This window comes from Medicago sativa, chromosome 5, assembly GCF_051527215.1.
Source record: "Medicago sativa cultivar Bolivia chromosome 5, Bolivia_mono, whole genome shotgun sequence".
Lineage (NCBI taxonomy): Eukaryota > Viridiplantae > Streptophyta > Magnoliopsida > Fabales > Fabaceae > Medicago > Medicago sativa.
The window spans coordinates 27,723,814-27,751,027 of NC_140753.1; the positions used below are offsets into that span (position 1 = coordinate 27,723,814).

At 33.2% G+C, this 27,214-nt stretch overlaps 2 protein-coding genes, 2 long non-coding RNA genes and 1 pseudogene across 5 annotated transcripts in view; 4 read left to right on the top strand and 1 right to left on the bottom strand.

Moving 5' to 3' along the window:
* The window catches only part of LOC146921487 (uncharacterized), a 91,521-nt gene that overhangs the window by 8,589 nt on the left and 55,718 nt on the right, over positions 1-27,214 (top strand). The gene's annotated exons all lie outside the window — the stretch shown is intronic.
* Positions 805-2,260, top strand: LOC146921489 (glutathione S-transferase U10-like). Its single transcript, XM_085714886.1, has 2 exons — positions 805-1,135; positions 1,754-2,260. Exons 1-2 carry the CDS (start codon positions 812-814, stop codon positions 2,105-2,107), a joined length of 678 nt encoding a protein of 225 aa, XP_085571012.1. The 5' UTR covers positions 805-811; the 3' UTR covers positions 2,108-2,260.
* On the top strand, positions 9,928-11,929 carry LOC146921490 (uncharacterized). Its single transcript, XR_015012155.1, has 2 exons — positions 9,928-10,298; positions 11,735-11,929. It is a non-coding gene; the product is annotated as an uncharacterized LOC146921490 (long non-coding RNA).
* Positions 17,215-27,130, top strand: LOC146921491 (disease resistance protein Roq1-like; annotated as a pseudogene). Its single transcript, XR_015012151.1, has 6 exons — positions 17,215-17,788; positions 17,915-19,012; positions 19,206-19,265; positions 25,010-25,231; positions 25,308-26,136; positions 26,377-27,130. The product of XR_015012151.1 is annotated as a disease resistance protein Roq1-like (transcript).
* LOC146921492 (putative callose synthase 8) lies at positions 19,726-24,524 on the bottom strand. The gene is made up of 7 exons (XM_085714887.1): positions 24,144-24,524; positions 23,922-24,057; positions 23,694-23,779; positions 21,291-22,543; positions 20,374-20,526; positions 20,173-20,290; positions 19,726-19,914 (listed from the first exon to the last, which is right to left on the bottom strand). The coding sequence occupies exons 4-7, from the start codon at positions 21,426-21,428 to the stop codon at positions 19,847-19,849; spliced, it is 477 nt and encodes a 158-aa protein (XP_085571013.1). The 5' UTR covers positions 21,429-22,543; positions 23,694-23,779; positions 23,922-24,057; positions 24,144-24,524; the 3' UTR covers positions 19,726-19,846.

Consider the following 27,214-nt stretch of genomic DNA (forward strand, 5'->3'; position numbering starts at 1 on the left):
ATCATATAATACTTCAATCACGTTTAATTTATTTTAGAAAAACATGTTATATAGTCTGTAATTTAAAAAATAAAAGTAATCACATATTACGGTATCGAATCAGTGTTAAACACTTCCACCTGTTGGATGCTAAGCACATATATGATCATACGCCGATGTTGCAAAAATAATAAATATATAAAACATCCCATTCTTATCGTCTGGTCTTCTTATCAAGTTTTATTCAAACTTGCATCATCGGAGATTAGGATGCTTTTAGCTTCAAGATGTGTACAAGTATAAAACTCTTTGAGAGAAAAATGTTTTATTTGAGAAAAAAAAAATTAAACAACAATTCAATCTTTTGAATTTACTTTTCTCACTTTTCATTGTATTAAAAAAATATTGGTGACCCATCACTAAGGAATTCATGAAATAGGTTTCAGATTTAAAATGTTCAAGAGGGTTGGATACATTCTCCAATTCGTTTACAACCGTCAAGCTTATCAAATCACTCAAGCTACAGCTTACAAAATAAATTTATATTATTTTACTTTTATAATAAAAATTTAGGGTTAGCGGATAAAACCTAATCCAATACATGTAAGAAAGATCTTGGAGCTCAACGAACATTTATAAATGTATTTACATTTATCTTCCACCAAGGCACTCACAAAAATATACGAAACAAAATGCATTTAAGATTATGATATGTTATACTACTATCTCATTTTGACTATGGACCAAAATAACATTAAAAAAATCAAAATTTTGCGCATGCATGAAAGCTATAAAACCCACATAATTAGACAAACAAAAGTCATCATATCCAATGGGTGAAGAAACAAGTGAAGTTGTGTTGTTGGGAAACTGGGCTAGCTCTTACTGCACCAAAGTAGAACTAGCCCTTAAAGTGAAGGGTATACCTTACAAGTATGTGGACGAAGATTTGAGAAACAAAAGTGATTCCCTCTTAAAGTACAATCCTGTCCATAAAAAGGTCCCAATTCTTGTGCACAAAGGAAGGTCAATTTGTGAGTCACACATCATTCTTGAATACATCGATGAAATTTGGGATCATATTCCCAACCTCTTGCCAGAGGATCCTTATCAAAGGGCTAAAGTCCGTTTTTGGGCCAACTACTTTGATCAGAAAGTATATATAATTCATACTTTCTTTCTACTTTTCTTCTATATTTGCAATTATGTATTCTACTTATTTTTTTTTGTTAACCCTTTTCTACTTATATTTATATATAATTTGTTTTTTTTAAGGGTTTTACATATAATTTGTTATTGACTAAATACATATTTTGAAATACATATTTTGATCATTAAAATGAAGAGTTGTCATTATAATCTCTCATATATCAAAATTCTAAAAACATTTTCTTGTTAGTCAATTTGGTTCCTAAAATTATTAAGAGAAGACACAAGATTAAAAATATAATTGTCATGACTATAGTGAAAACACATTACTCGTTAAAATATTTGTTAGAGCACCAATTTTAAGTAACTTACCAATAATTATGGAGGTAAAATAGGTTGAGCCCGGTGGGTTTAACCTATTAGCTAGTTGTATCTAACCACTTAAATTGGTTTGCCTCACTTTATCCACTAAAAGAACAAGGTGGATAGGGTTGGCTCATCGGGTCAATTTAAAAAAAAAAACACTTTTTTTCTAGCACTAATATTTTTTATGTAACCTAGTAGCCAATTTTATCCCTAGAGACTTGATATAACAGTAACATACATTAATTTTGACAATGTTTAGATCATTCCTAGTAGCTACCGCATATTCCAATCTCGAGGGGAAGAGAGAAAGAAAGCTGCAGAAGATATGGAAGAGATACTTGTGGTGTTTGAAGAAGGGGTCAAGAAAGATTTTCATAAGCAATTCCAATTCTTCAACGGTGAAACACTAGGACTCCTCGACATTGTGGTAGCCGCGACTTCTTGCACCTATGAAGCATTTCAAGAGGCCTGTGATGTAGAGGTCTTCACGCCCGAAAAGATGCCGAAATTTTTCATGTGGGTGAATGCCCTGAAGGAACATCCTCTGGTGAAGGAAACACTTCCTCCTCATGACAAGTTGGTGGCCAAAATAAAAAGTATTATTGGAACTTGAATTTAGAAGCACAGAATATGAATACTATCCTTAATTATGCTACTAAATAAAGTAACTGGATTTTTATGTAATTTACTATTTTCTATATGGTTTGTTTATATTTTGGTTTCACACGATGGTCTGACTGATTATAAGAACAACCATGATTTATTTATAGTAAATATATAAAACGTGACTTTCTTACGTTAAAAAATGTTATCTAGTATTAGAAAATATGGGAAACGTTATTTCTTATGTCAAAAGTTTTGCATCATGTAAAGTCATTCTACAAATCTGCAAAAAAGATAATGCTAAATTAGCTTTAGATAATTTAATAATTGGTCCGGTCTTTGATAACCTATGGTATCTCCACATATAACTGCAAAAAGGTTTTGCAATTTGCAATTATCTGATACTATGATTAATTGGAGCTGCTGCATCTTTTTTTCTTTTCAAGAGTCATTTTGTTATGATTCCATGAAAGAGTTGAAATCCCTTTATAAAGCTTTTTATAAAGAGTACAAAAAATACTCTAGCAACAACAAATGGATCCCCTCCATTGGAAAGCGAAAACTAAAACAACGTAAGAAAATCATTTAACCTACAATAGGGTCACCCATCCAATCCGAAGAGAAGAGGAAGACTAAGATCATAACCTTACAACCAATTAAACCCTAGACAAATCCACCACATGACACTGCACATAATAGGTTTATGATCCCATTCGTAAAAGAAACACGTCTGCCAAGATGTTTTCTCAAAAATAATTTTCAAGAATGAATTTAACCATACCCACCAACTAGAACACCTATGTATTCTGCTCCAAAATAATGTGAGCATTATGAGATCTCTACAAGGACCACATAATGATTTTCCACGTTAAAAAAATTCAACCTCGTTTTTTTCTGCACCTAATTCTAATATAATACTAAGAAGATGTAGTGATGGCTACATCTGGAGGTAAAACAAACTCCCACGTCAACTACCTAAGCACATGATACCACATCCGACCTAAAAAATGACATCTAGCAAAAATGTGACAGGCCGATTCAAGATGCTCATTACAGAAAACACAAGAAGTATCTCCAGTTGCCACGAAAAAACCTTCACCTTGAAATGAGACTAAGACAGTAAGACTCTCACACACTTGAAAGAAGCCGAACAAGCTACACTATCAGAGATTTTCCTATCAATCATCACCACTACAAGTCTTGTTAAACAATCTTTTAGTCTAAGTACCTGCATTTTTTTCTCTCATTAAATTTATAAAAATAATTCATTCAAAAGACTGTAAAACATTGACGGGAATATAAAATCGTTGCAGAAATATAATAAATATATTAAAACGTCCTTTTCATATCATCTGATCTCAAATTCTTTTAATTAACCTTGTATCATCGGTAGCTTTGGCTTCAAAGACGTGTATATTTATAAAATGTTGTATTTGTGGGAAAAAGATAAATAAAACAACCATTCAAACATTAATTGCAGAAATATAAAATATATAAAAACGTCATTTTCTTATCATAAGGTTTTAATTTTTTTTAATCAAACTCTTGAATTTACTTTTCCTACTTTCATTTAGGCTTTGTTTGGATTGATGGAATCCGGTAGAATGGAACAGAATGGAGAGATATGAAATAATGTTTCATTGTATATGATTTAGACATTTGTATATGATCTCTCATTTTGACCACGGACCAATATCAGCAAAACCAATTAATAATTATCAATTATGCATTGTCCCATAAGTCCTAGCTCAACTGACAAAAATGCAAAAATTGTTAGGCTGGACGTCATGACTAGGGTTCGAACCCTGGTACCTTCACTTTGTGTGTGAGTTTACGATGACTTTGTCATCTCGTCTATCTACCAAAAAATAAATTATCAACTATACATTTAAAACAATCAAAAGTTTGACCATGAAAGCTATAAAACCCACATAAATTTAGAGAAACAAAATTCATCATAATCAATGGATGAGGAAACTAGTGATGTTGTGTTGTTGGGGTACTGGGCCAGCTCTTACTGCACCAAAGTAGAACTAGCCCTTAAACTGAAGGGCATACCTTACAAGTATGTCGAGGAAGATTTGAGAAACAAAAGTGATTCTCTCTTAAAGTACAATCCTGTCCATAAAAAGGTCCTAATTCTCTTGCACAAAGGAAGATCAATTTGTGAGTCACAAATCATTCTTGAATACATCGATGAGATTTGGGATCATAGTCCTAAACTGTTGCTAGAGGATCCTTATCAAAGGGCCAGAGTCCGTTTTTGGGCCAACTACTTTGATGAGAAAGTACATAGAATTTTGCTCTTCACCCAGCACATTTTGCTCGCGCCCTGCAGCCGTGCCTAAATTACCCCTGCGCAAGTTAAGTCACGCTGCACATCTTAACTTGCGCACGTTGTATCTTATGCGTGACTTAAGTAGCGTTGCGTGAGTTAACTCACGCCGCATGAGACTCACGCCGCATGAGTTAACTCACGCTAGTTTTAAAACACCCTTACCTTCTGCTACATGCTTCAACTGCGTCAATCTAGTGATTTTTAAGCTTCATAAATGATCTATCTGTATGGTATATTAAGCCACCAGAGCAATTATTGCTTTCTAAAAGAACATGCTCAGTATGATTTGATATTTTCTTTTGTACGTGTCTCCGAAATAACTCAAACTTATCTGATGGATGCTTGGACAGAGGACAGAGTTATATGAATATTCAAAGCTGCTTGGAAACTCTCAGTTTGTTTTGCATTCATTTCAACCATATAAGCTTATATATGCATATATGCTAGCTGTAGTGGGAAAGGTTTTGGACTGCTGAAGCACATAGCAGAAGGCAAGGGTGTTTTAAAACTAGCGTGACTTAACTCACGCTGCGTGAGTTAAGTCACGCTGCACAACTTAAGTCACGCAGGGGGTATTTTGGTCAGGGCTGCAGGGCGCGAGTGTTTTGTGCTGGGCGAAGAGCAGAAATCAAGTACATATCATCACTTTTTTTATACTTTTCTATATTTACGTTTATATTTTCTATTTATTTTTTTTATTTTTCTATTTATTTTCTATCTATAATTTGTTATTGAGTAAATAATTATTTTATCATATTGAATGTGAAGGGTTGTCATATTGTCTCTCATTATATCAAAATTGTAAAAATATATGTGTGTTTTTGTTAGTCAAGTCCCTACAATGAAGAGAAGGCACAAGATCGGATATGTTATTGTAATTTAATACATTCATGACCATATTGTAAACACCTTACTCGTTAAATTAATTGTTAATGCATCCATTTAAGCATCTTATCGATATACATGGTGGCAAAACATACTGACCCCAGCAGGCCAACCGGTTTACCTTATTGGTTAAGATGAGATAGATTGAGGTTTCAAACTACTATTCAAATTGGTTTGTCCTTCTCTCTTACGTCAGTGTGCTTCTCAAAGTCTCCTGATTTGTTTGATTTTAAAATCCATACAAATCGGGGGATTTGAGAAACACATGAAGGAAGAAGAAAAATTACCACTAAAATCGTTAGTTTTTATAACTCTAATATTTTTCTGCAGCCCATTAGTCAAATTTAACACTACAACCCAATTAAGTTAGTGTATTATACTGTATCAAAAAAAGTTAGTTTTTATTTGGTTGGAATACATTGGATTTTGATTGATTAATAATTTTGAATTTCGTTTCTATCTAGACCGGTAAACTTGACTAAAATCAATATGTTTCATAGGAAATTCTACGGTGCAGTCACCCAAATGACTTTTCCAATAAAGTCAAATCTTTTAAATCAGTTTGTTCAAAAACCGGTTTTAAAAGTTTAAATAAAATATGGAATTTATTAAAGGACCAACAGGGAAGTGTATTTTACAACCCTTTATATTATGTCCAAATTATCAAGACATTACACTAGTAAAAGCACAGATTAGATGGTGTGATACAACGGCTGAATAGTTTTTAGATAAATATTTATATGAAAGCCATGAAAATGAAGATCATTTTTTATACAATGAATATAAGGATTAGCTCAAGATTTAAGAGACAAACTTAAAAAATTAGCTAGATGAGTGAAGAAAACAATACACTCACAACCAGAGTCAAAGCTTTGCTTGACGAAACCAATAAATTAAATGAGAGATTTGAAAGACAAATTTCTTTTCTTGAAACCTTACCTCAAATCTATAAACAAAACAGTTTGTTTACAAAAGATTATGAGCAAGGATTAGAAAGACCCCATGAAACTTGGGTAAATATGGAAAAAGATTTTCCGTGTTATAATAAAAATGAGAACCATAAATATCCTCATATATATCATTCTTTTAATCCTCAGTTAAACAATATCACTGACATGATTAATTATCTGATAAAAAATTGTTGTAAACAACATATTTCTCTTCAAGAAGGGGGGAGGAATAAGGAAAAAATCGAAGAAAAAACCTTATTTGCTAACTATAAAAAATGAGTATAGAAGAAAACATAGAGTATCAACTCGAAAAATTAGACCAACTTATGGCTACTTTAGACATAAGTGAAAAAGATTCCATTAAGGAAGAACCTGAACCTAAAGATCTAGAAGATTTTGTCTACGACTTTAGTTCTGATGATGATTCAAAAGACGATGGAAATTTCGTTAAAAAAGAACAATTAGAAATGGGCGAAAGCTCAGGAACAAAAAGAGGACCTTCTTATAATTGGAACACAGAATTCCATAGAGAATTTTCTCAAGCTAAATACCAAAGAATTCCTATGAATTATATTCCCAAACATAGTGTAAATGATGGAAGTGGAATTTTAAATATTCATTGTGTTGACAATCTTGTTCAAGCCATAAGAAATTGGTATAATAAAAATACTATCCAAATACAATTAGATAGTGATTTAAAAGGTCTAAGTCCAAAACAAATTTTTAATTATCTTTTGTGTAGAACAGAAGGTAATGCATATAAGTTCTTAGCTGAAAAACCTGATGAGGAACAAACTGCAGAAAACAGTATGGGAATGATCAATAAAATCTTTGAATGGCTTTTAAATGAATTCAAAGGATGGCAAGATACGGTAGATTCAAATACCGCCTTTAACACTGAAAAATTATGGAGAATAATGAATTTATCCATATGTAATCCTTGTTACATAGAAAATTATATTTGTGAATTTTCACAATTATATTATGACTTAAATAAGGATACCAGAGAAAACCAAAAGGTTGTTGAATTATTTTACCAAAAATTACCTATGGCAATGTCCCAAATAATTCAAACCGAATTTAATAGTGCAGTTTCCTCAGGAAAGGTTAAAGATACTTTAGGAGCTAGAATTTCTATTCTTAGAAATTGGATGCAAGAACAGTGCCTAAAGAAACAATCAAAACGAGACGCACAAATAGGAATGTGCTGTGATAAAATCCAAGGAAAAATTGGAGCATATGGTTGTGAAAAAACTAGGAGGAAAAGAAAATATCCTAGAAGAAAGAAATTTAAAAGATTTTCTTATGATAAAAAGAAACATAGGAAGAAAAAATTCTATAGAAGAAAAAGGGAGTACCCTAGAAAAAATAAAACCTGTCCTAAAGGTAAAAAAATCATGTACATGTTGGCTATGCCATGAAACATGACATTATGCTAATGAATGCCCAAAGAAAGTTTCTAAAGAAAAGAAACAAGTTCTAAACATGATCTATAGAATAGGTTATGAACCAGTAGAATCAGACTCAGATTCTGATTGGGAGCAACAAAGTTTCTATGAACTTTGTACAGATTCCGAAGATGAGCAAAACCAAGATTTTGAGTAAAGGAAATCCAAGTGCTACCTTTATCAAAATAAAACTTCGAAAGAAGGAAATTTTAGCCTATTTAGATACAGGCGCAACATTATGTTTCGGAAAACGAAGCATATCAAGAGATTGGAAAAGGTTAGAAAAACCCAAAGAAATAATTGTTGCAGACAAATCAAAACATCAAATATGGTTTGTTTTGAGAGACATTTCAATTACCATAGAAGGTTATGAATTTTTCATACCAACAATTTATCTCCATGATTCAGGATTAGATCTAATCATTGGAAATAACTTTTTAAAGTTATATGCACCGTTTGTGCAAAATGTCAAAACTATTTCTTTGCTTTGGAAAAATTTAGCAAACCCCAAAGAAAAGACAAAAGTCATAACAACAAAAATTATAACCAGAAATGAGATTATTCAATTAATTGCTGAAAATCTTATAAACCTAAAGAGTATTTGGGAAGAAGGAAAATTCTTTTTAAATCTTGAAGAATTAGAACAAAAACTTGATACTGTATGTTCAGAAGATCCTTTAGATAATCTGAGAAATACAAATCACGAACTTGTTACCATCAAATTACGAGATCCTAATAAGGAGATTAATGTAAAATATAAAATGCCTTATTCAGTACAAGATAAATTAGAATTTCAAAAAGATATAAAAGAACTTCAAGAAAAGAAGTTAATTACTCCATCTGCAAGTCCACATTCGGCACCCGCTTTTTATGTGACAAATCACAATGAAATAAAAAGAGGAAAAGCTAGAATGGTGATAAATTATAAGAAACTCAATGATGCTACAATCGGAGATTCTTATAAATTACCACGAAAGGATTATATTTTGCAAAAAATAAAAGGATGTGATTGGTTTTCATCCTTTGATGCAAAATCAGGATACTATCAAATTAGACTTTCAGAAGGAACTAAGCCTTTAACAGCTTTTTCATGTCCACAAGGTCATTACCAATGGAATGTCCTTCCATTTGGACTAAAACAAGCACCATCTATATACCAAAGATTTATGGATAATGCTCTTAGAGGAGTAGAACATATATGTTTGGCATATATTGATGACATTTTAGTTTTTACAAAAGGAACTAAAGAACAACATCTTAAAGATGTAGAAATCGTTTTAAACAGAATTTCAGAAAAGGGAATTGTTATTTCAAAAAAGAAATCACAATTAGCCAAAAAAGAAATCGAGTATTTAGGCCTTATTTTTAAAGAAAATGGCACTCTCGATTTATCTCCACATGTTCAGGAAAAGATTCAAGCTTTCCCTGATGAATTGAAAGACCGAAAACAAATTCAAAGATTTTTAGGATGTTTGAATTATATTGCCAATGAAGGATTTTTCAAAAATTTGGCAACTGAAAGAAAGATTTTACAGAAAAAGATATCTGAAAAGGTTCCATGGTCATGGACTGAACAAGATACTCTAACTGTAAAAACTATTAAAAGAAAAATTAAAGTTTTACTCAGCTTATACAATCCAACAGAAAATGATTTTTTAATTGTTGAGATTGATGCTGATAAAACAACCTGGGCAGGTTGTATGAGAGCTCTACCTAATGGTAAAGCGATACTGAATCTTGATGATTCGGGAAACTATGTTGGTGATGTAACCCATCAACAAGGAATGAAAGATACTGGAGCAACCCAGTACGCTAAGTCTAGTAGCTCGAAAGAGAAATTGGACAAACTATCTGATTTATCATAAAAATTAGTATCAAAAGATACTAAGATTGATTATTCTTATGAAAATATTAAAAATAAGATAAAAGATGAAGATCTTTTACTTTGTAAATATGTTTCAGGATCATTTACAGATACCGAAACAAGGTATCCAATTCATGAATTAGAAACATTAAGTTGTGTTAAAGTTTTAACAAAATGGCAAATGGAATTAATTCCAACCAGATTTTTATTAAGAACAGATTCCAAATATGTAACCGGATTTTGGAAATATGACCTTCGCGTCAATTATAAATATGGAAGACTTGTAAGATGGCAGATGAAACTCCAACCGTTTCTGTAACGCCCCATGTTTATTCTATTATTTTTAGTGGATGTTTGAGTGTTTTATATAATTTTATATGATTTATTTGGTATTTGATGTGTTGTATATTATTTAAATGAATATGGCTTTATTATTTGTGGAAATATTAGGAGAAATAAAAATAGGAGTAAAATATTAATATTTTGGTTAATGGGAGTTAATTAGTAATTATGAGAGTTTAGTGGGAGTTAAATGAAAAGAAAGAAGTTATATTTTTGGGAGAAAAAGAAAGAGAAGCAGAGATAAACAGTTTCACGTACAAACAATAGAAAAACTGGTTTTTGGAGAGAAAAAGGAGAAGAACCAAGAGAAAGCTAGGAGAAGAGCTAGAAAGAGAGAATCCAATCGTTTTTGCTGTAGAATTTGCTGAGATAAGGTAAGGGTGGGATTCCTTTCAATAATCATGGTATATAATTTGAAAATTGATGAATTTGTTGTTCTTGGTTTTTAGGGTTTGAGAAGTTATGTTAGATGATGAATTATGATGAAACTTGTTGTTGAATTGCATGATTATATGTTGTTTTATCCCCTATGTTGTCTAATAAACCTGTAAACATGTTTCTAAAACAATTTGGGTGATTATGGGATCAAATTTGGGGTTTGGGTTGATGAAATTGGGGTTTTTGGAGTGAAAACTGGTCTGTTTCCGTAGAACTGTCCATGTTCCATCGTAGTACGATGCTGGGAAATCGTACTACGATTTTTCCAGCAGCAAACAAGACTTTTTCAGTGTATCCCATCGTAGTACGATGCATTCCATCGTAGTACGATGTAATAGTGACAGCATTCCCCTGTTTCGTGTTCTTGCGTCTTTTTCACCCGTTTCTGTTTTGAACTGGCCTTAGGTGTAAACATGAAAGTTGTAGTTAATTAAGTTAGCTTTAAAATGGCCTTGGTTTGGAGTGGAAAAGATTCGTAGATTTTGAGTTATGATAAAAATAGTCCAAGTGGATCTTCAGAAAACTTTAAGAAAACTTAGCATAACTAATCCCAAGTTAGTCCAAAAACATATGGTTGGTTTCCCAACTTCAAACTTAAGTGTTAGGGACTTAGTTGAGATGTTTTATGGGTATTTGGCTTATGTCCTATTGATCAAAACTTAATTGCTTTTGAAGGATGTTTTAGACTTAGAGATGAATGTAATTGATTTATATATATGCTATGTTGTTGATTTCCGTTGTTGATGTCGTTGTATCATCTGATGTCGAAGTTGGGGAGTGTGTCATAATTTTTGTAGGCACATATGTTGTTGTTGTAGTCGTTGTTGAAGTTGTATGTTGATATACACAAGTCGAGTCCATATGCATACTCATGTTCTGTTGGGGGCTTATGCCCTGGAATGTTTATCATTCAAATTGTTGGGGGCTTATGCCCTGGAATGTTTATCATTCACCTGTTGGGGGCTTATGCCCTGGGATGCTTTAACCATCCAAGTCGTTGGGGGCTTATGCCCTGGAATGCTTAGCATTCAACGCGCGTAGATTGGTACCACCTGCATGATGCATTAGTTGTTGTTGTCGTAGCATTGTTGGGTTGTTGTTGTCGTTGTAGCATTGTCGAGTTGTTGTCGTTGTCGCATTGTCGAGTTGTCGGTGTCGTTGTGGATAACGTTGTTGTTGTTGTTGTTGCTGTACCTTGTTGCTGAAAATAATTATGTCATTGCCTATGTGTTTATTTAAATACATTATTAATGATGCCTGTTGTGATATGCTTTGTTGTTTTCATTAATTTGATGAATTGTATATTATTATTATTGGATAAGTTTCTCACCCCTTCTGCGTATATGTTGCCTCGACCGTGGGTAATGTGCAGGTACTGATGACTTGTAGGTTTGGTCGGCTCAAGTGTCTAGGGCTCTGATACATACTAGGATGGGGAAATCGTTGCGAATGTCTTCTCATTTCTTTTATGTATCACATATTTTGGAAAAGACTTGCTATTAGAGTTTATCGTTGTTGAAAATAAAGTTGATTTATGTTGGGGCCTATGTGCCAAGATTTTCATTGATGTTGAATTTTGGTTGAAATTATATTTTTACAGAATTATTCCGCTGCGGTTTATTAAGATTCTTATGTTGGTCTTAAATAAATAGATATTTTCTATTTATGAATTTTTGAAAAGTAGTGTGACACTCCGTTGTGTGATTACTCTGATTATAATAATTAATATTACGTTGTTGGGAGAACGGGGTGTTACAGTTTCACCCATATGTTGAATATATAAAATCTGAAAAGAATTGTTTTGCAGATGCATTGACTAGAGAATGGAAGCAGCTATAAAGACATTACAGAATTCTCTTAGGCAAAAACAGGAGCAAATTGCCTCTGCAAAAAATCGTCTAGAAACTCTTCTTTCTGAAGAGGGGGAGATGATATTAACAATTCAGAACCTTGAAAAACTTTGTAAAAAAGAAACATCAACAGTTTCAGAATCTAAAAATAGTGAAAACTGGGATCTGTAAGGTCAAGATTCTGGAAAATTCAACTACTATGTAAAATACTCGGCTCCAAAAGAGTCAAAAATCCCAATTGAGTCAATAGAACCAAATGGATGGAATCCAACAACTGTCCTTGCAGAATTACCTAAAACATCTTGGGCTGACAAAGTCGAAGAAGATGAAAGAAAAAATGGAAAAGAAAAAGAATCCATTGATCAACAAACAAGCCAGAAGATTGATAGTCAACTTGGCAAAAAGCAAGCATATGTAATTTTTGATGGACCCATGAAAGGTATCTACCAAAACTGGGAAATCACAAAACTTCATACACAAGGCAAAAATGTCAGATACAAGGGTTATGAAACTCTTGAGAAAGCAAAAACAGCCTACAACGTTGTTTACAGGGAAGTCGCAATAGCAGGTAGTATAGTCCAACCATCAAAAATGGGGACTAAAAAGAAGATATCTATAGATAGAATTATCTATGGAGAAAGACAGTTCGTCAAAGAAGTCACCATTGGAGACTACTACAAAAACTGGAGATGGCTAACCAACTATTCAGAAGAATTAAAAGCAGAATGTTTTTATCCTAGCAACAATGGGATAGAAGTTAAAGCTGTAACCGTTCCAGGCATAGGCAAGGAATTGGTAAGATCATTCTATGATTGTGGAATGATTAAAACAATGTATCTTCAAGAAGATACAGGAAAGAAGATCCATGAATTAGAACTTCTTCCAAAAGATATAGGCGATATAGCTTATAAATTCAACAATAACTTCGCAAAAGGTAAAGAGTTCTTTTTATCTTTTACTTCAACTTATCCATGGTTTGAAGACGATGAAGTTATTAAAGCCAGACACTTAATCAAGATTGGTATTTCAAATCATTCATATCCAACAAATGATGGAAGAGATGTGGATCCAAGACCAGAATGTTTTCTGCATCAAATGGAAAAATTCTATGATACTCTCATCAGATTTGGAGTAAAATTACCAAACTTCAGGGTAATTACTGCAAAAGAAAGTTTTCTAGTCTATAGTGATTCAAGAAAACAAGCAAAAGAAGAGCATCTTCAGCAAATCCTAAAGTTTGAAGAAAACTTTAGTGGGCTTGAAGCAGACTTGGGCCGTCTACCCGATCCAATTCAACAGGAATGTTGCCGACACTTTCAAAAATACAAAGGACACCAATGCAAGTGGTGTGCAAAAGACATGAATAACGTGGCAGACAAAGAATCGCTGTATGATAGTGACGTTTCACCAAACAACGAAGAAAATGTAGAAAATTAGTGGGCATGGGACCCATTTAGAGATAAGCCTTATCTCTAAGGCAATTATGTATTATAATTTTCTTTGTCGTTTTCTTCTTTCTGTCATGTCATTTCTTTTTCGTGTGCTGTAAAGGAAAGAGACGTTGTGCCAACTATGAAGGCCAACTTGTAAGTCTCTCATCCTATAAATAAGGGCCTCGAAGCTCATTTGTATTCACCATGAATTGAAGCAATATAAGTTATATCGTTTGATATGAGCTTGCCTCTTAGTTTTTAGAACTAGTGGTCCTATAGTGGTAAAACACTATAGCTGAGAATTCTTGAGGTAATACTCTGGAGGAATTCGCCCTGAGTTGGGAAAAACTCAAACACAAGCAGAAAAAACTGCTGAAGAAATCAAATTGCTAAAGCAAAACAACCATATTTCTGAAGAAATAATCAGGTATGACTTTATTGCATATTAAACATGACTGAAATTTCATATTTTGAAGGAACATCTAGTTATTATGTTGATAGCATAATAGATAATAAAATAGAAGAAGCAGATTTATCTTTAACTGCTGAAGAAAATTTTAAAAGAAAATTTAGTAAATTGAGAGAATTTCTTTCAAGAAAAAATATTCTGAAATTCGGAATAGTAACAGGAGAAGAAGCAATTCCTATTGAAACAACTAATGGGAAAATAGCTATATCCACTATAAACAAAGAACAAATCATAAAGAGACTTGAAACGTTTTCCGAAAACGAAAGAAGAAAAATTGGTTATATTCATATATCAACCATTCAATTCTTAATCAAAAGTACCTTCATGAAAGGTATTAATTCACCCTTAGAAATAGCCCTAGAAGACTCTAGGATTTTAGATAAAAATCATGCAATGATTGCAAAAGGAAAATGTAATCTTAAAGATGGAAAAATAAAATTTGATATAAATTTACAAATAGGATTATCCCTAAAAGATATAGATCTAGATAGATCCATAGTTTTTCATTATAAAATGGAAAATCCAAAATTCATGAAAGCAGGTAATCATCCTTTTACAATTTATTATAGAATTAATTATGCTCTGAGTAATTCACATCATAGCATAGAATTCTTAGGAAAAGATACAATTCATATTGATGAGTTGTTTAAACCATTAGTTTCTCTGGAATCACCAATCTATAAAAATTTCGCAAGAAATAGCTTTTCATTAATAAAAGCAGAAAAGAATCTGTTTGAAAAAACAGAAAAACCATTGCTTAAAAGCCAAAGTCTTCTAATGACAGATTTTAATAAACCATTAGGTTCTCAAAACATATTTGAAGATGATGCCTCATCCTTAAATAACACTTCATTCGAACCTCCTAGGAAGGATTTCGAAATAAGCAGAGAAAAAGAGCTTAAGGATCTGCATGATTCTATAAAAACTCTATCGATATAGGTTAATAAGATTAATCAAAGACTATAAAAAGTCAAAATGCCTGGATTAAATCTAAAAATAGAGTTACAACTCTATAAGCAAAAACTAGAAGAAATAATTTATGAAATAAATTATCAAAATACAAGAATTATGTTAAAACAAATTCTTTTTGCCTCACAAGATTTAATAATCTACCATGTAGGTTCTATTTCTAAGTTATTAGAAGAAATAGAAGATTTGAGTACTCTTACAAGTATTCAGCAAGAAAAAGCAAAAATGCTTTTAGAACCCTTTCAAGGTTTAACAAAAATCGAGAAAATGTTAAAACAAATAAAAACCGAACAAATGTTAGAACAAGAAAATCTCCGCTGGAGAATCCACCAATAAATATGCCTGGTTTAACATTAAAAGAAGAACTAAGGTTATTTAAAACTAGGTTGCAACATCTAGTAAGTGACATAGAATGGTATTATGATCTAATAACATTCAAACAAATAATGTATAAAGCTCAATCTTTAATGAAAACGCATATAGATCTAACTGAAGATCTAGAAAATGAAATTGAAGAAAATTCCGTCAACAACTCTATCCAAAAAATAGAGATTCAAAGAAAAAGAGCAAAAATACTTCTACAACCTTTTCAAGGTTTAGATAACATCGAGAAACTTCTAAAAGAAGCTCGAGAAAAATCCGCAAAAAACCCCACTCCAAATCTGGTATCAGAGCAGGAACACAATCCTGAGGGATAAAAATGAAAACAAAAATAAAAAAGAAATTAAAAATATCTTTTTTCTTAAAACAAATGCTTTTTAAAATCGCTTTTCAAAATAACCAATTTAAAAAGACATCCAGGTGGCACTCTTCTATTAAGCCACATAAGCGACTTTTCCAAAAAAAAGTAACAATAGTAACTTCACCATAGAAGCCCCCATGTTTCATTTATTTTCTTTTAGTTATAGACAAACAACAAGTCAACCTGTCAAGCGATGGGTGGATTGAGAGTTTCAACCCACCTATTTTAATTGGCCCCAACTTATCTTAGACAAGTTGATGGCGTGGTGGGTCAAAACAGAACGAGTTTACCCGTTTTGTCACATCTATACCTAATATTTTAAGTTTTAATCACTCAGAAGTGTTGCTTGTTTCATATATAACCTACTTTAGTTTTGATATTGTTTTCATATATAACCTACAAAAGCTTCTCATCATGGAAAATACTTGTGTGGACTAGGGACCAAACCCCATTGTGTGGTCACAACCAAAGAAATGGGAGAGAAGAGAGAGAAGAGAGAAGAGAGAGAAAATGAAAAAAGTAAAGAAAGAAAGAAAAAACTATGTGTGTGACCAAACCCAATTGTGTGGTCCTGGTCCACACAAGTCTTTCTCTTAGATCATTCCTAGTACCTACTGCATTTTCAAAACACAAGGGGAAGATAGAACAAAAGCTATCAGAGACATGGAAGAGATACTTGGGGTGTTTGAAGAAGGGGTTAAGGAAGGTTTTGAAGACAATTCCGATTCTTCAATGGAGAAACACCGGGACTTCTTGACATTGTGGTAGCTGCGACTTGTTACGCATTCAAAGCATTTCATGAGGCCTTCAACATAGAGATCTTCACCTCCGAAAAGATGCCGAAATTTTTCATGTGGGTGAATGCCCTGAAGGAACATCATCTGGTGAAGGAGACACTTCCTCCTCATGACAAATTGGTGGCCAAACTCAAAAGCATATTGTAATTTGAATTTAGAAGCACTGAATAATATATGAATATTTTAGTCTCCTTATGTTACTAAATAAAGTAACTAGCTTTTGGTTTAGATTTACTACTATTTGCTGTAAAATATTTTTCTTCACAAATAAAAGCTTTGTTTATATTTTGATTATTACACATGATGACCTCACTATTACAAGAATGGCCATCACGTTTGCTGCAATAAGAAAATATTTTTTCCTCATCTGAAATGTCGATTTGCATTAAATATACTCGGTATGTAGTGACAATCCAAGCTAATGGCGACCATGTAATTGCATTTTTTTTCTAAAGCTTCGATAAAAAAATTGCCAGAAATATAGTAAATATATAAAACATCACTGTCACGCGTTAAGAAAAATGTTATCTAGTATTAGAAAATCTGTAAAACGTCACTTCTTATGTGAAAAGTTTTGTCTCATGTATTTTACACATTTTACGGTATCTCCTTGATTAATTGGAGCTGCTACATCTTTTTCCTTTTCAAGAGTCCTTTGTTATGACTACCATGAAAGAGTTGAAATCACAGGCCTCCTCTTCCTCTACCTATGAACGATGGGCTTATGATGTTTTCCTCAGTTTTCGAGCAGAGGATACTCGAAAGGGTTTTACCGGAAACCTTTATAAAGCTCTTTGTGGAAAAGGAATTAACACTTTCATAGATGATCAAGAGCTTAGGAAAGGAGAAGAAATCACACCAGCACTCATGATGGCAATCCAACAATCAAGGATTGCAATTGTGATTTTTTCAGAAAACCATGCATCATCCACTTTTTGTTTGAAAGAACTTACAAAGATCATGGAGTGCGTAAAACACAAGGGCAGGTTAGTTTTGCCAGTTTTTTATCAAGTTGACCCTTCTGATGTGCGCCATCAGAAAGGGAGCTACGCAAATGCACTGCCCAGTCATGAAAGAAAAAAAACCATTGACAAAGCAATGGTCAAACAGTGGAGGTTAGCTTTGCAAGAAGCAGCTAGTATATTAGGTTGGCATTTCGAACACGGGTGTGTAGCTCATTACTCCTTTTTACTAATTAATTTTCTTTATCATAGATAAATTATTGTATGCAAGTATGCAGTATTCAATATTATGGTATTAATATCATAGACTTAAATTTGGCAATCGAGCAGGTACGAGTATGAGCTCATTGGGAAGATCGTTCAAGAGGTCTCTAAAAAGATAATCATAGACCTTTACATGTTGCCAAATACCCTATTGGTTTAGAGTCTCGAGTGCGAAAAGTGAACTCACTTCTAGAAGTTGAATCAAATGAGGGGGTTCGCACGGTAGGGATTTATGGAATGGGTGGGTTAGGAAAAACAACTCTTGCATGTGCTGTATACAATTGCATAACTGATCGATTTGATAGTCTTTGTTTTCTTGGTGATATTAGAGAAAATTCAATGAAGCGTGGGTTGGTAGAACTACAAGAGATGCTTCTCTTTGAATTAACTAGGGAGAAAGATCTTAAGTTTTGCAGTTTAAATAAAGCAATTCCTATTATTGAAAGTAGACTTCGTGGGAGAAAAATTCTATTGATACTGGATGATATTGACAGTTTAGAGCAACTAAAAGCACTCGCAGGTGGACTCGACTGGTTTGGTTCAGGCAGCAGAGTTATTATCACAACAAGGGATAAGCATTTGCTGCAGGTTTATGGGGTTGAAATAGTCTACGAAGTAGAAGGATTGAAGCATGAAGAAGCCCTTGAATTGTTTGTTTGGAATGCATTCAAATCAAAAGAACTTGAGCCAAGTTATTTGGACATTTCAAAGAAAGTAGTACTTTATTCTAAGGGTCTTCCATTGGCTGTTGAAATAATAGGTTCTGACTTGTATGGTAAAACAATATTGGAGTGGCAATCTGCTTTAGATACTTACGAAAGAATTCCTCATGGACATATCCAGGAAATCTTAAGAGTGAGCTACGATGGCTTAAAAGAATTTGAGAAGGAAATCTTTTTAGACATCACTTGCTTTTTCAAAGGATACAAACTAAGTGATGTCATGAACATATTACATAGTGGCCGTGGCTTCGCCCCAGACTATGCTGTCCAGGTCTTGATTGATAAGAGTCTAATAAAAATGCATGAATATCGTGTGAGGATACATGACATGATCGAAGATATGGGTAGAGAAATTGTGAGGCTGGAATCACCCTCGAAGCCAGGTGAGCGCAATAGATTATGGTTCACCAAAGATATTCTTCATGTTTTCAAAGAGAACAAGGTACGTTAAAGGATCCTTATTCTTTTTACTTTTTTGAAACGTAATCTCTTCTTTTGAAGGGATCCAATAATATCAACTTAGAATAAGTTTGATCTTTACTCAACCTAAAAATCTTGCTCATGGGGTTGGGGACGTCATATTACTATGTTGTATAATCATTGGTGTATATTATTTTGTGTTTTTTTGTTTGAAGGGATCTGATAAAACTGAGATCATTGTGCTAAACCTTCTCAAAGATAAAGAAGTTCAATGGGATGCACTACAAGAAAACTGTGTTTTAGCGTCGGCTAGAAACCCACTCTAACAGGGCATAAACGGACGCTAACACTGATTTAGCGTCGGATTAGCGTCCGGGTCGGGGGCAGGCTAAAAAACTCGAAGCTACCCGGTAGCGTCTGCTGACTGGCATCCGAGGCTAATTTAGCTTCGGCTAAACCGAGTTAAAATCCGACTCTATTGACATCCGAGGCTAAGAAATCCAGTCTAAAAAAGTCAACCAAATAATATAGAGTCGGTAGGTCCGAAGCTACTAAAAGCATTTAGAGTCGGATGCACACACTCTAAAGTCAACTGAATACCAGTCAACCAAATTTTTTTGAGTCGGCCTCGCCGACGCTAAAGAAATTTTTTAAAAAAAAAAATTAAATATTTCACAATTCTCAGTTTTGCCCAGAATGCTAATAAATAAGGATAGATAGTACATCAAAACAGCTATAAAATATAATACTGCATTAAAAAAGTGTAGGAATCGATACTAGGTAATAATTTCGCCATGTCATCGTATTCTCATGAAGAATTATCTTTAGATGCTAATTAAATGAAAATGCACAAATATCATACAACCAAAAGACAATTGTAAAAAGGTGAGAATAAACATTTGACTTGTCTATGAGCATATGTACCTGTAGAGGAAAATTAGAAAAATTAGTTGGATAACATTCTTCAAAGAAATGATGTACTGTAATATAATGAAAAACTAAATGAAAAAAACTCAACTAGAATTTATAAAAAAAAAATGGTTTAAACTCTAAATTTCAAGAGTTTAAATTGAATTCAAATAATTTATCAAAAATGGCTTAAACACAAATTTCAAGAGTTTAAATTTAACTCAAATAATTTAAATTTAACTTTCCATGTAATTCAATAAATTGACACCATACCTTGAATAAATTTAAGAATGGCTGAAGAAATAAAGATGCTGATGATGTCCTCAAATACTGTGGCATCAAACAACAGAAGTGGAGATCCCAAGTCATGGCAGGCAATGATCATTATGGCCTATGAATCAACGCAATAATGAAATATGTTAGACCATCCACCATAAGAAACATAAATTTTTAAGTTATATATTTGAAGCAAACCTGAAGGGTTAGAATATAAAAACTCCACATTCGATCAAAGCTTCTAAAAATTTGCCAAAATGAACTAATCTTAACAAAATTTGACATTCCTAGCCATTGGCGTTCTCTGTTTTCCTGATTTTCGTTGTTTTCTTGATCTTCCTCCACAGTCTCCTGAACAAGGAAATAAATAAATAGGTAAATCATGTTAGTATAGAGTGGTAGTTCCTTGCAGGTAGCAGGAGCATAGAACTGATCTAACTTTTTCTATAGACATCCGAAACATATAAAACAAGAGAAATGAAATAATATACCTAAATGGCATAGAAAATAACCATTGTTCACATTATGTTAGAGCAAGATGGTAGTTTTCTACACAAGAAATTTGTAGTTTCTACTCTAACTATTCAAGACAAGGAAACTGTCATTGTAATTAATTGACACTAATTATACCAAATTTACTTGCAATTTAGAAGAACATGTAATTTTCATATATAAGTAAAGGAACCACAATATCTAGACATGCCATCTAATAAGACCCTTGAGCTTTAAAAATAATGCATAGTAGCATCATTTTTATAAATTGTTGTCCGCAACTGTAATTGTAGCTGCAATATAACAATTTTAGAGGTATCTGCAACAGGTTTAGAACTGTAATCGTCCCCACATTGGCCGCATTTGCCAGCATTTTACAGCAATATATGACGAAATCACATAAAATTTAATTTGAAATTTCATTTAGCTTTATTTTTATGTTTAAAATTTCACATAAAATATGAAGTACGATGCCTTTGTGGTCCTGACCACGCATGGGCCAACGGATTCCAAAATGGTCAATTGTCCCACATTTGCTATTTTCAACTTCCCATTGTTTGAAGATAAATTAGTTAAATTGAAGAAAACAGACATAAAAAAAAACAGTATGTATTAGAGAGTACCTTTCTTATAACATTGTATATAGGCGTGACAACGTTATTAAGGAAAGATTCTGGTTCTCCTCCATATGCTGGTATGACCTTTTCCCATGTTGTTAAGCTGATAGCACCACTTAAAACTCCATGCATTTCATATGTCATCGATAAAAACACAAAAGATTGCTAGAAATAAGAGAAAACCCATTAAACACTTATTATCAATAAGTCAACAAAAGAACCAACAAGCGTACAAAAAATATGAGGTACTAACCCAAAAATCAACCATATTAATCAACCTCTTAAAAGTCTATCGATATACGGAGCATGAAGAGATATAAATAAAGTGATATTTCATACATAAAAATTGAATTTTGGCAATAATCTAGTTGATTCCAAGAAATGTGGTGTGAAACTCTTAGCAAAACATGACATTCCTAGCCATTGGCGTTCTCTGTTGTCCTGATTTTCGTTGTTTTCTTGATCTTCCTCCACAGTCTCCTGAACAAGGAAAGAAATAAACAGGTAAATCATGTTAGTATAGAGTGGTAGTTCCTTGCACATCTGGCACGATATGATAAAGAGAGAGCTTCGTCTATCGATGAACAATGGATTGACGTAGCTCTTGGCATTGCTTTGTGTTTCTCTCCTTTCCTATCAGCGAGTTCCGATCCTTTTGTTTGAAATTTCTTCATTTGTACCGAACCGCTTGCAGAATCAAATCATGTTCCACAAGATCCTATATCAGCTATACATCCTCCTTGCATTTATGCCGGAGACGTCGCCAGTGCTATGGGCTTTGGATTATGTAGATTAAATAGAATGTGATTGAAATAAATCAAATATTAAGATAAATAAAGTGAAATATAGAAACAAAAGAATAAGCATGGATATTACTTACAATTGGTGGGGTTGGTTTGACATATCAATAACAGCCCACAAACACAGTGATGCAAGCAGTGTCGTGTCAGTGTCCGTGTCGGTGCTTTATAAAATAAAAGATTATTTTTTTGGGTGATTTATAGAATAGAAGTATATAGTAGATAAAGGTTTGCCAAAAAAGAACATATGATCCAGTATAGTTATTCTCTTCCAATAGATTTGATTGTCACAGAAGCATTTTAACTATCTAAAAGGTTTATAGTTACCTTAAATCCAATGCACTATCAATCAAGGTGGATGCTTCCAATGGTGCTAACTATTTTTAAAGCCAATTGCAGCAAGTGAAGATCAATAGTTATAATGATATATAGCATTGTCATTCCTCATCCAGTTTGGCTCTACATGAAATATATTTATCAATAAAAATAGAGTAGAAAGCAAAAACAAAACGTACCATATTAAATGTAATCAGCCCAATAATATGAGAACTCCAACATATGGTAAGAACATAACTAGCTACTAAGGCCTCAAAATAGAAAATTTTAAACAGAAAGAATAACAAAATAATAATAAGCTAGTATGCAGCTATCTATATCACAAAGAAACCACATTGATTTTGGTATAAGGTATCCAAATAAAAGAAAGTGACTTCTTCAACAAAATTTGCAGAAAAGATTTACAGGGAAAAACTAATCAATGACATATTTTGAATTATGTGTTAGTATGGTGTACTGACACTCTTGATTGAAGTATTTCTTTCGGTGTTCGACATGTACCGACATTTATGATTACATTCAACTATTCAAAATTTTACCGGTGTTGACATGTCAGTGTCATGTATGCGTCCCTGCTTTATAATGTGTTACTAATAAGACAACGGACCCTTACATGGGCCACAATGTATGCAAAGTCTAAAGTGTATACATGGATATCTTTTGAGCTAGGTTGTTGGAGTAAAATGGATATCTCCAAAGAATGACACACTAAACATTGGACACATGATAAACTCACTCTGAAGATATGTTACTATGACACACTACAAATTCAACAAGAATGTTGGAGTGAATAACATGGGACCTTTTAACAATACTTTAGAATGTGAATAGCCTATTGGTTAATAGAATTAGATTCAAAAAGAATTTTTTCAACGAACTCTTACCACAAGAAATACATGTTATGCTCTATGAGTTGGAATTTGACTGAAGTGAAAAACTAGAATAAATAATATTCCCATAATTCTTATACATATTAACATTATATCTTGAAGAGTATAAGAAACTTATCTTAGTAATTTAACCTTTCATTTCTTAACATCTCTAAAATTAGGATGAAAAAGAACAACTCAACTAATGACATAAAAAGATATTAAATAGGACAGAAAGTAAGCAAGAGCTTATAATTAATCAATGAGCAGTGTGGTTAGGTTCAGAACATGCAGTTTAGTAACTCACATGCAATATGCTGAATCACAAATGGCATTAAATTTGAACCAAATTAACCAACAAAAATTGTTAACTGCGAAAGTATAAGAGCGTGAATTTTACTGACAACTTTTTCCTTTTCAGATCCTCCTATGCTAGAGACAATGCAATTGCGCGGTCGATGTCTTGTTTCTCAACATCTGTTAAATCATCCTGCACTCAATTTACCGCAATTAAATATTCAAGGCTATCTCCTTAAGTCTCCGGAGAAAAACTAGTACAATGTGACATTAGTTAAGCTGTAACATTATACAATAATTTCTTTTTATCACTAGTAAAGCAAATATTAGATTACCATTGAACTATTATGATTATCTCAAATTCTATCATCACCAAGATTGCAATTACACGTTCCTCGTCAAATTCTATGATTATAGCCATTGAGAAGCTTAGCAAACCAACCCATATTGAACAAAATTATTCCCTTTTTCCTGAAAATAACACCCCAATTAGATAAGAAAATAAAATTACCCAAATTAAGAAAATGTTTTTTCTTTGAATTTGCAATGAAACAAACCTGATAGCTTGAATTTTTTAAGTTCAAGAACACCCATAGGATTGTTTAAAGAAGGAACAAAAATGAAAAGTGCTGACTGAGGCAATGAAATCTAGTGGAACCCAACTTTAGAACCCTAAATCTCAAATCCCCTTTGACATAAACCCTAACAATAGAACAATAGTTAACTAACTAACCGGAGTGTGGTAACGGCAATGAGGATGAAACATAACTGTTGAGAAGAGATGAGAGAGGTTGAGTATCGCAGTGAGGGAAGAGATGTGAAGAGATGAAAGAATGGTGCTAGGGCAATCATGGTGAGGGAGGAGATGGTGGCTCTGTCGGCTGGAGTGGCAGCGGTGGGGAAGATAAAGAACGATACAAAACTGGATCTGATGGTGTGAGGACGTGATGGAATTTGTGTTAGGTTTACATATATTATTATTATTATTATTATTATTATTATTAATTTGGATTTGGATAAATTAAACATATTAAAATTAAAATTTTGAATTGAGTTATAAACAATTACGTTAAAAAAACATCACCATTAGGAAGATTGGCATAGTGGAAAAAGGTCACTTAATTTCTCCCAAGGGTCTATGGTTCGATCCATGTTGATAGTTTTTTATAGTTTTTTCTATAAAAATTGATTTTCACTTAGAGTCGGATATTCCGACGTTAATTATATTAAAATTATTTAAAAAGAGTTGCGTTCGCCTGTTTGATATTTAGTGTCAGTAGCACGGATGCTATTATATCCCTGGAAAATTGAAAATCAGGAAAGGAGGATAGCGTGGGTTACGCCGACTCTAAGCCGACGCTATTAGCGTCGGTGTCGGTGGCCGACGCTAAAATTTGACTCTAAATACCAGTTTTCTTGTAGTGATGGAAATGCATTGAAGAATATGGAAAACCTCAAGATACTGGTAATAGAGAAAGCTCACTTTTCCAGAGGACCTAATCATCTCCCAAAAAGTTTAAGAGTGCTAAAATGGTTTGATTATCCTGAATCGTCATTGCCGGCTCATTATAATCCAAAGAAACTTGTCATACTTGACTTGTCTGACTCTATGGGACTTTTTACATTCGGCAATCAAATGATCATGGTATTGATATTTTGTCTGTTCTCCGAGTTTTGAGCTGCTTATAAATTCATAAAATAGTATTGTTTGTATTTTTCAGAAATTCAAGTCTTTGAAGGAAATGAAGTTAAGCAAGTGTCAATCCTTAAAGATAGTACCTGACATGTCTGGAGCTCCGAATTTGAAGAAACTGCATCTTGATTCATTCCTGCAAGAGTTTGGTTGAACTTCATGATTCCATTGGATTCCTTGAAAAACTTGAAGATTTGAATCTTAATTATTGCACCAGTCTCACGATTCTTCCTTACGGCATCAACTTACCTTCTCTTAAAACCATGTCCCTTAGGAATTGTACAACTTTCAAGAATTTTCCTGAAATTTTAGGGAAGATGGAAAACATAACATACCTTGTTTTGAGTAATAGCGGGATAAGTGAATTACCCTTCTCCATTGGACTTCTTGTGGGGCTTGTAAACCTGACTATAGACAGATGCAACAAGCTACTTGAACTACCGAGTAGTATTTTTATGTTGCCAAAACTTGAGACCATGGAGGCTTACTGTTGCAAGGGGCTTGCGCGAATTGAGAAGGGAAAAGGTGAAGTGCTGGAAACACTACCTTCAGATGTGGGCAATGCTAGTTCTCGTTTGGTCCACAAACATGTTGACTTGAGCTTTTGCCATTTGCCGTATGAATTTCTTGCTACACTTCTTCCTTGCTTACACTATGTCACAAATATATCCCTTGATTACAGCAGCGTTACAATCCTTCCTTCATGCATCAACGCATGTTATTCTTTGAAGAAACTTACCATGAATAATTGTACGGAGCTTCAAGAAATCAGAGGCCTGCCACCAAACATAAAACATCTTAGCGCAATAAATTGTGAATCACTGACTTCCCGATCCAAGGAAATGTTACTAAATCAGGTATATGTTATATTCCATCGGTTCTCATGGTTATTCAGTATGAAATAAGTTTTTAAAGAGTAATGGCCTAAACTGATTGCTAAGAAATGAAAAGTACCAATTTGATCCTCCAAAATATTTTGACAGATTTTGGATAACCAAATTAGTACTTTTCATTTCGACCAAATAGATCTTTGTGTATTTGCTCAATGACCAAGTTGACTACTTAATTCAAACTTTGTAATTATATTTGATACACAGATGCTGCACAATTCTGGAGTCAAATGCACCATTTATCCAGGATCAAGTATCCCAAGTTGGTTCCATCAACGAACATGTGAACAATCCCTGTCCTTCTGGTTCCGTAACAAATTTCCCGAAATGGCGCTATGTCTTGTTGGAGTTTTAGGTAGTTGTGACTCTACGGCACGTAGTGTTGAGTATATTTTCGACCTGATCATTGATAGGAATCAACAAATCAATAACGTTTTCTATGTTAGATGGTTTGAAAATAGTTTATTGGTTACAAATCATATACTTCTGCTAGATGTGCAGCTCAAAGCTAGCCTTGATATGATTGGAAGAATACAATTTGAGAATGGATGGAATCATGCTGAACTTCTGTTGATGAAAAATCGTAGGGAATATATGAAGTGGACTGGAGTTTATGTACGAGAACAAATGATGAACATTCCAAACATTCAATTTATAAATCCCGAGGTTCCAATAGGAGAAGAAAATAAAGAAGTCGCCTGGGTAGGATAAGAGATGGCAAAAAAACTTACAATATCTAACTAGCAGTAATCTTTGCATAAAAAAATAATGGTAAGATTTAAGATTGTATATGATAAACATGACATATGAGGTGGATAGAAGATTGTAAATGTTGATAATGCTTTTTAGTTTGTGTTTATATACCTTCAATGAATGTATGATTTCCTCAGTTTTCTGTTTTAAACTTTGTAGCATTTAAAAGTGTCTTTTTACTATATCAAAACAAAAGTTCTTAAGAAAACTGATCACAATAGAAAATTGTTCCTGGGAGGAGCCATACAATGATCATATGGCTATTTAAGATTTCTAGAAACTACCTCAGCAA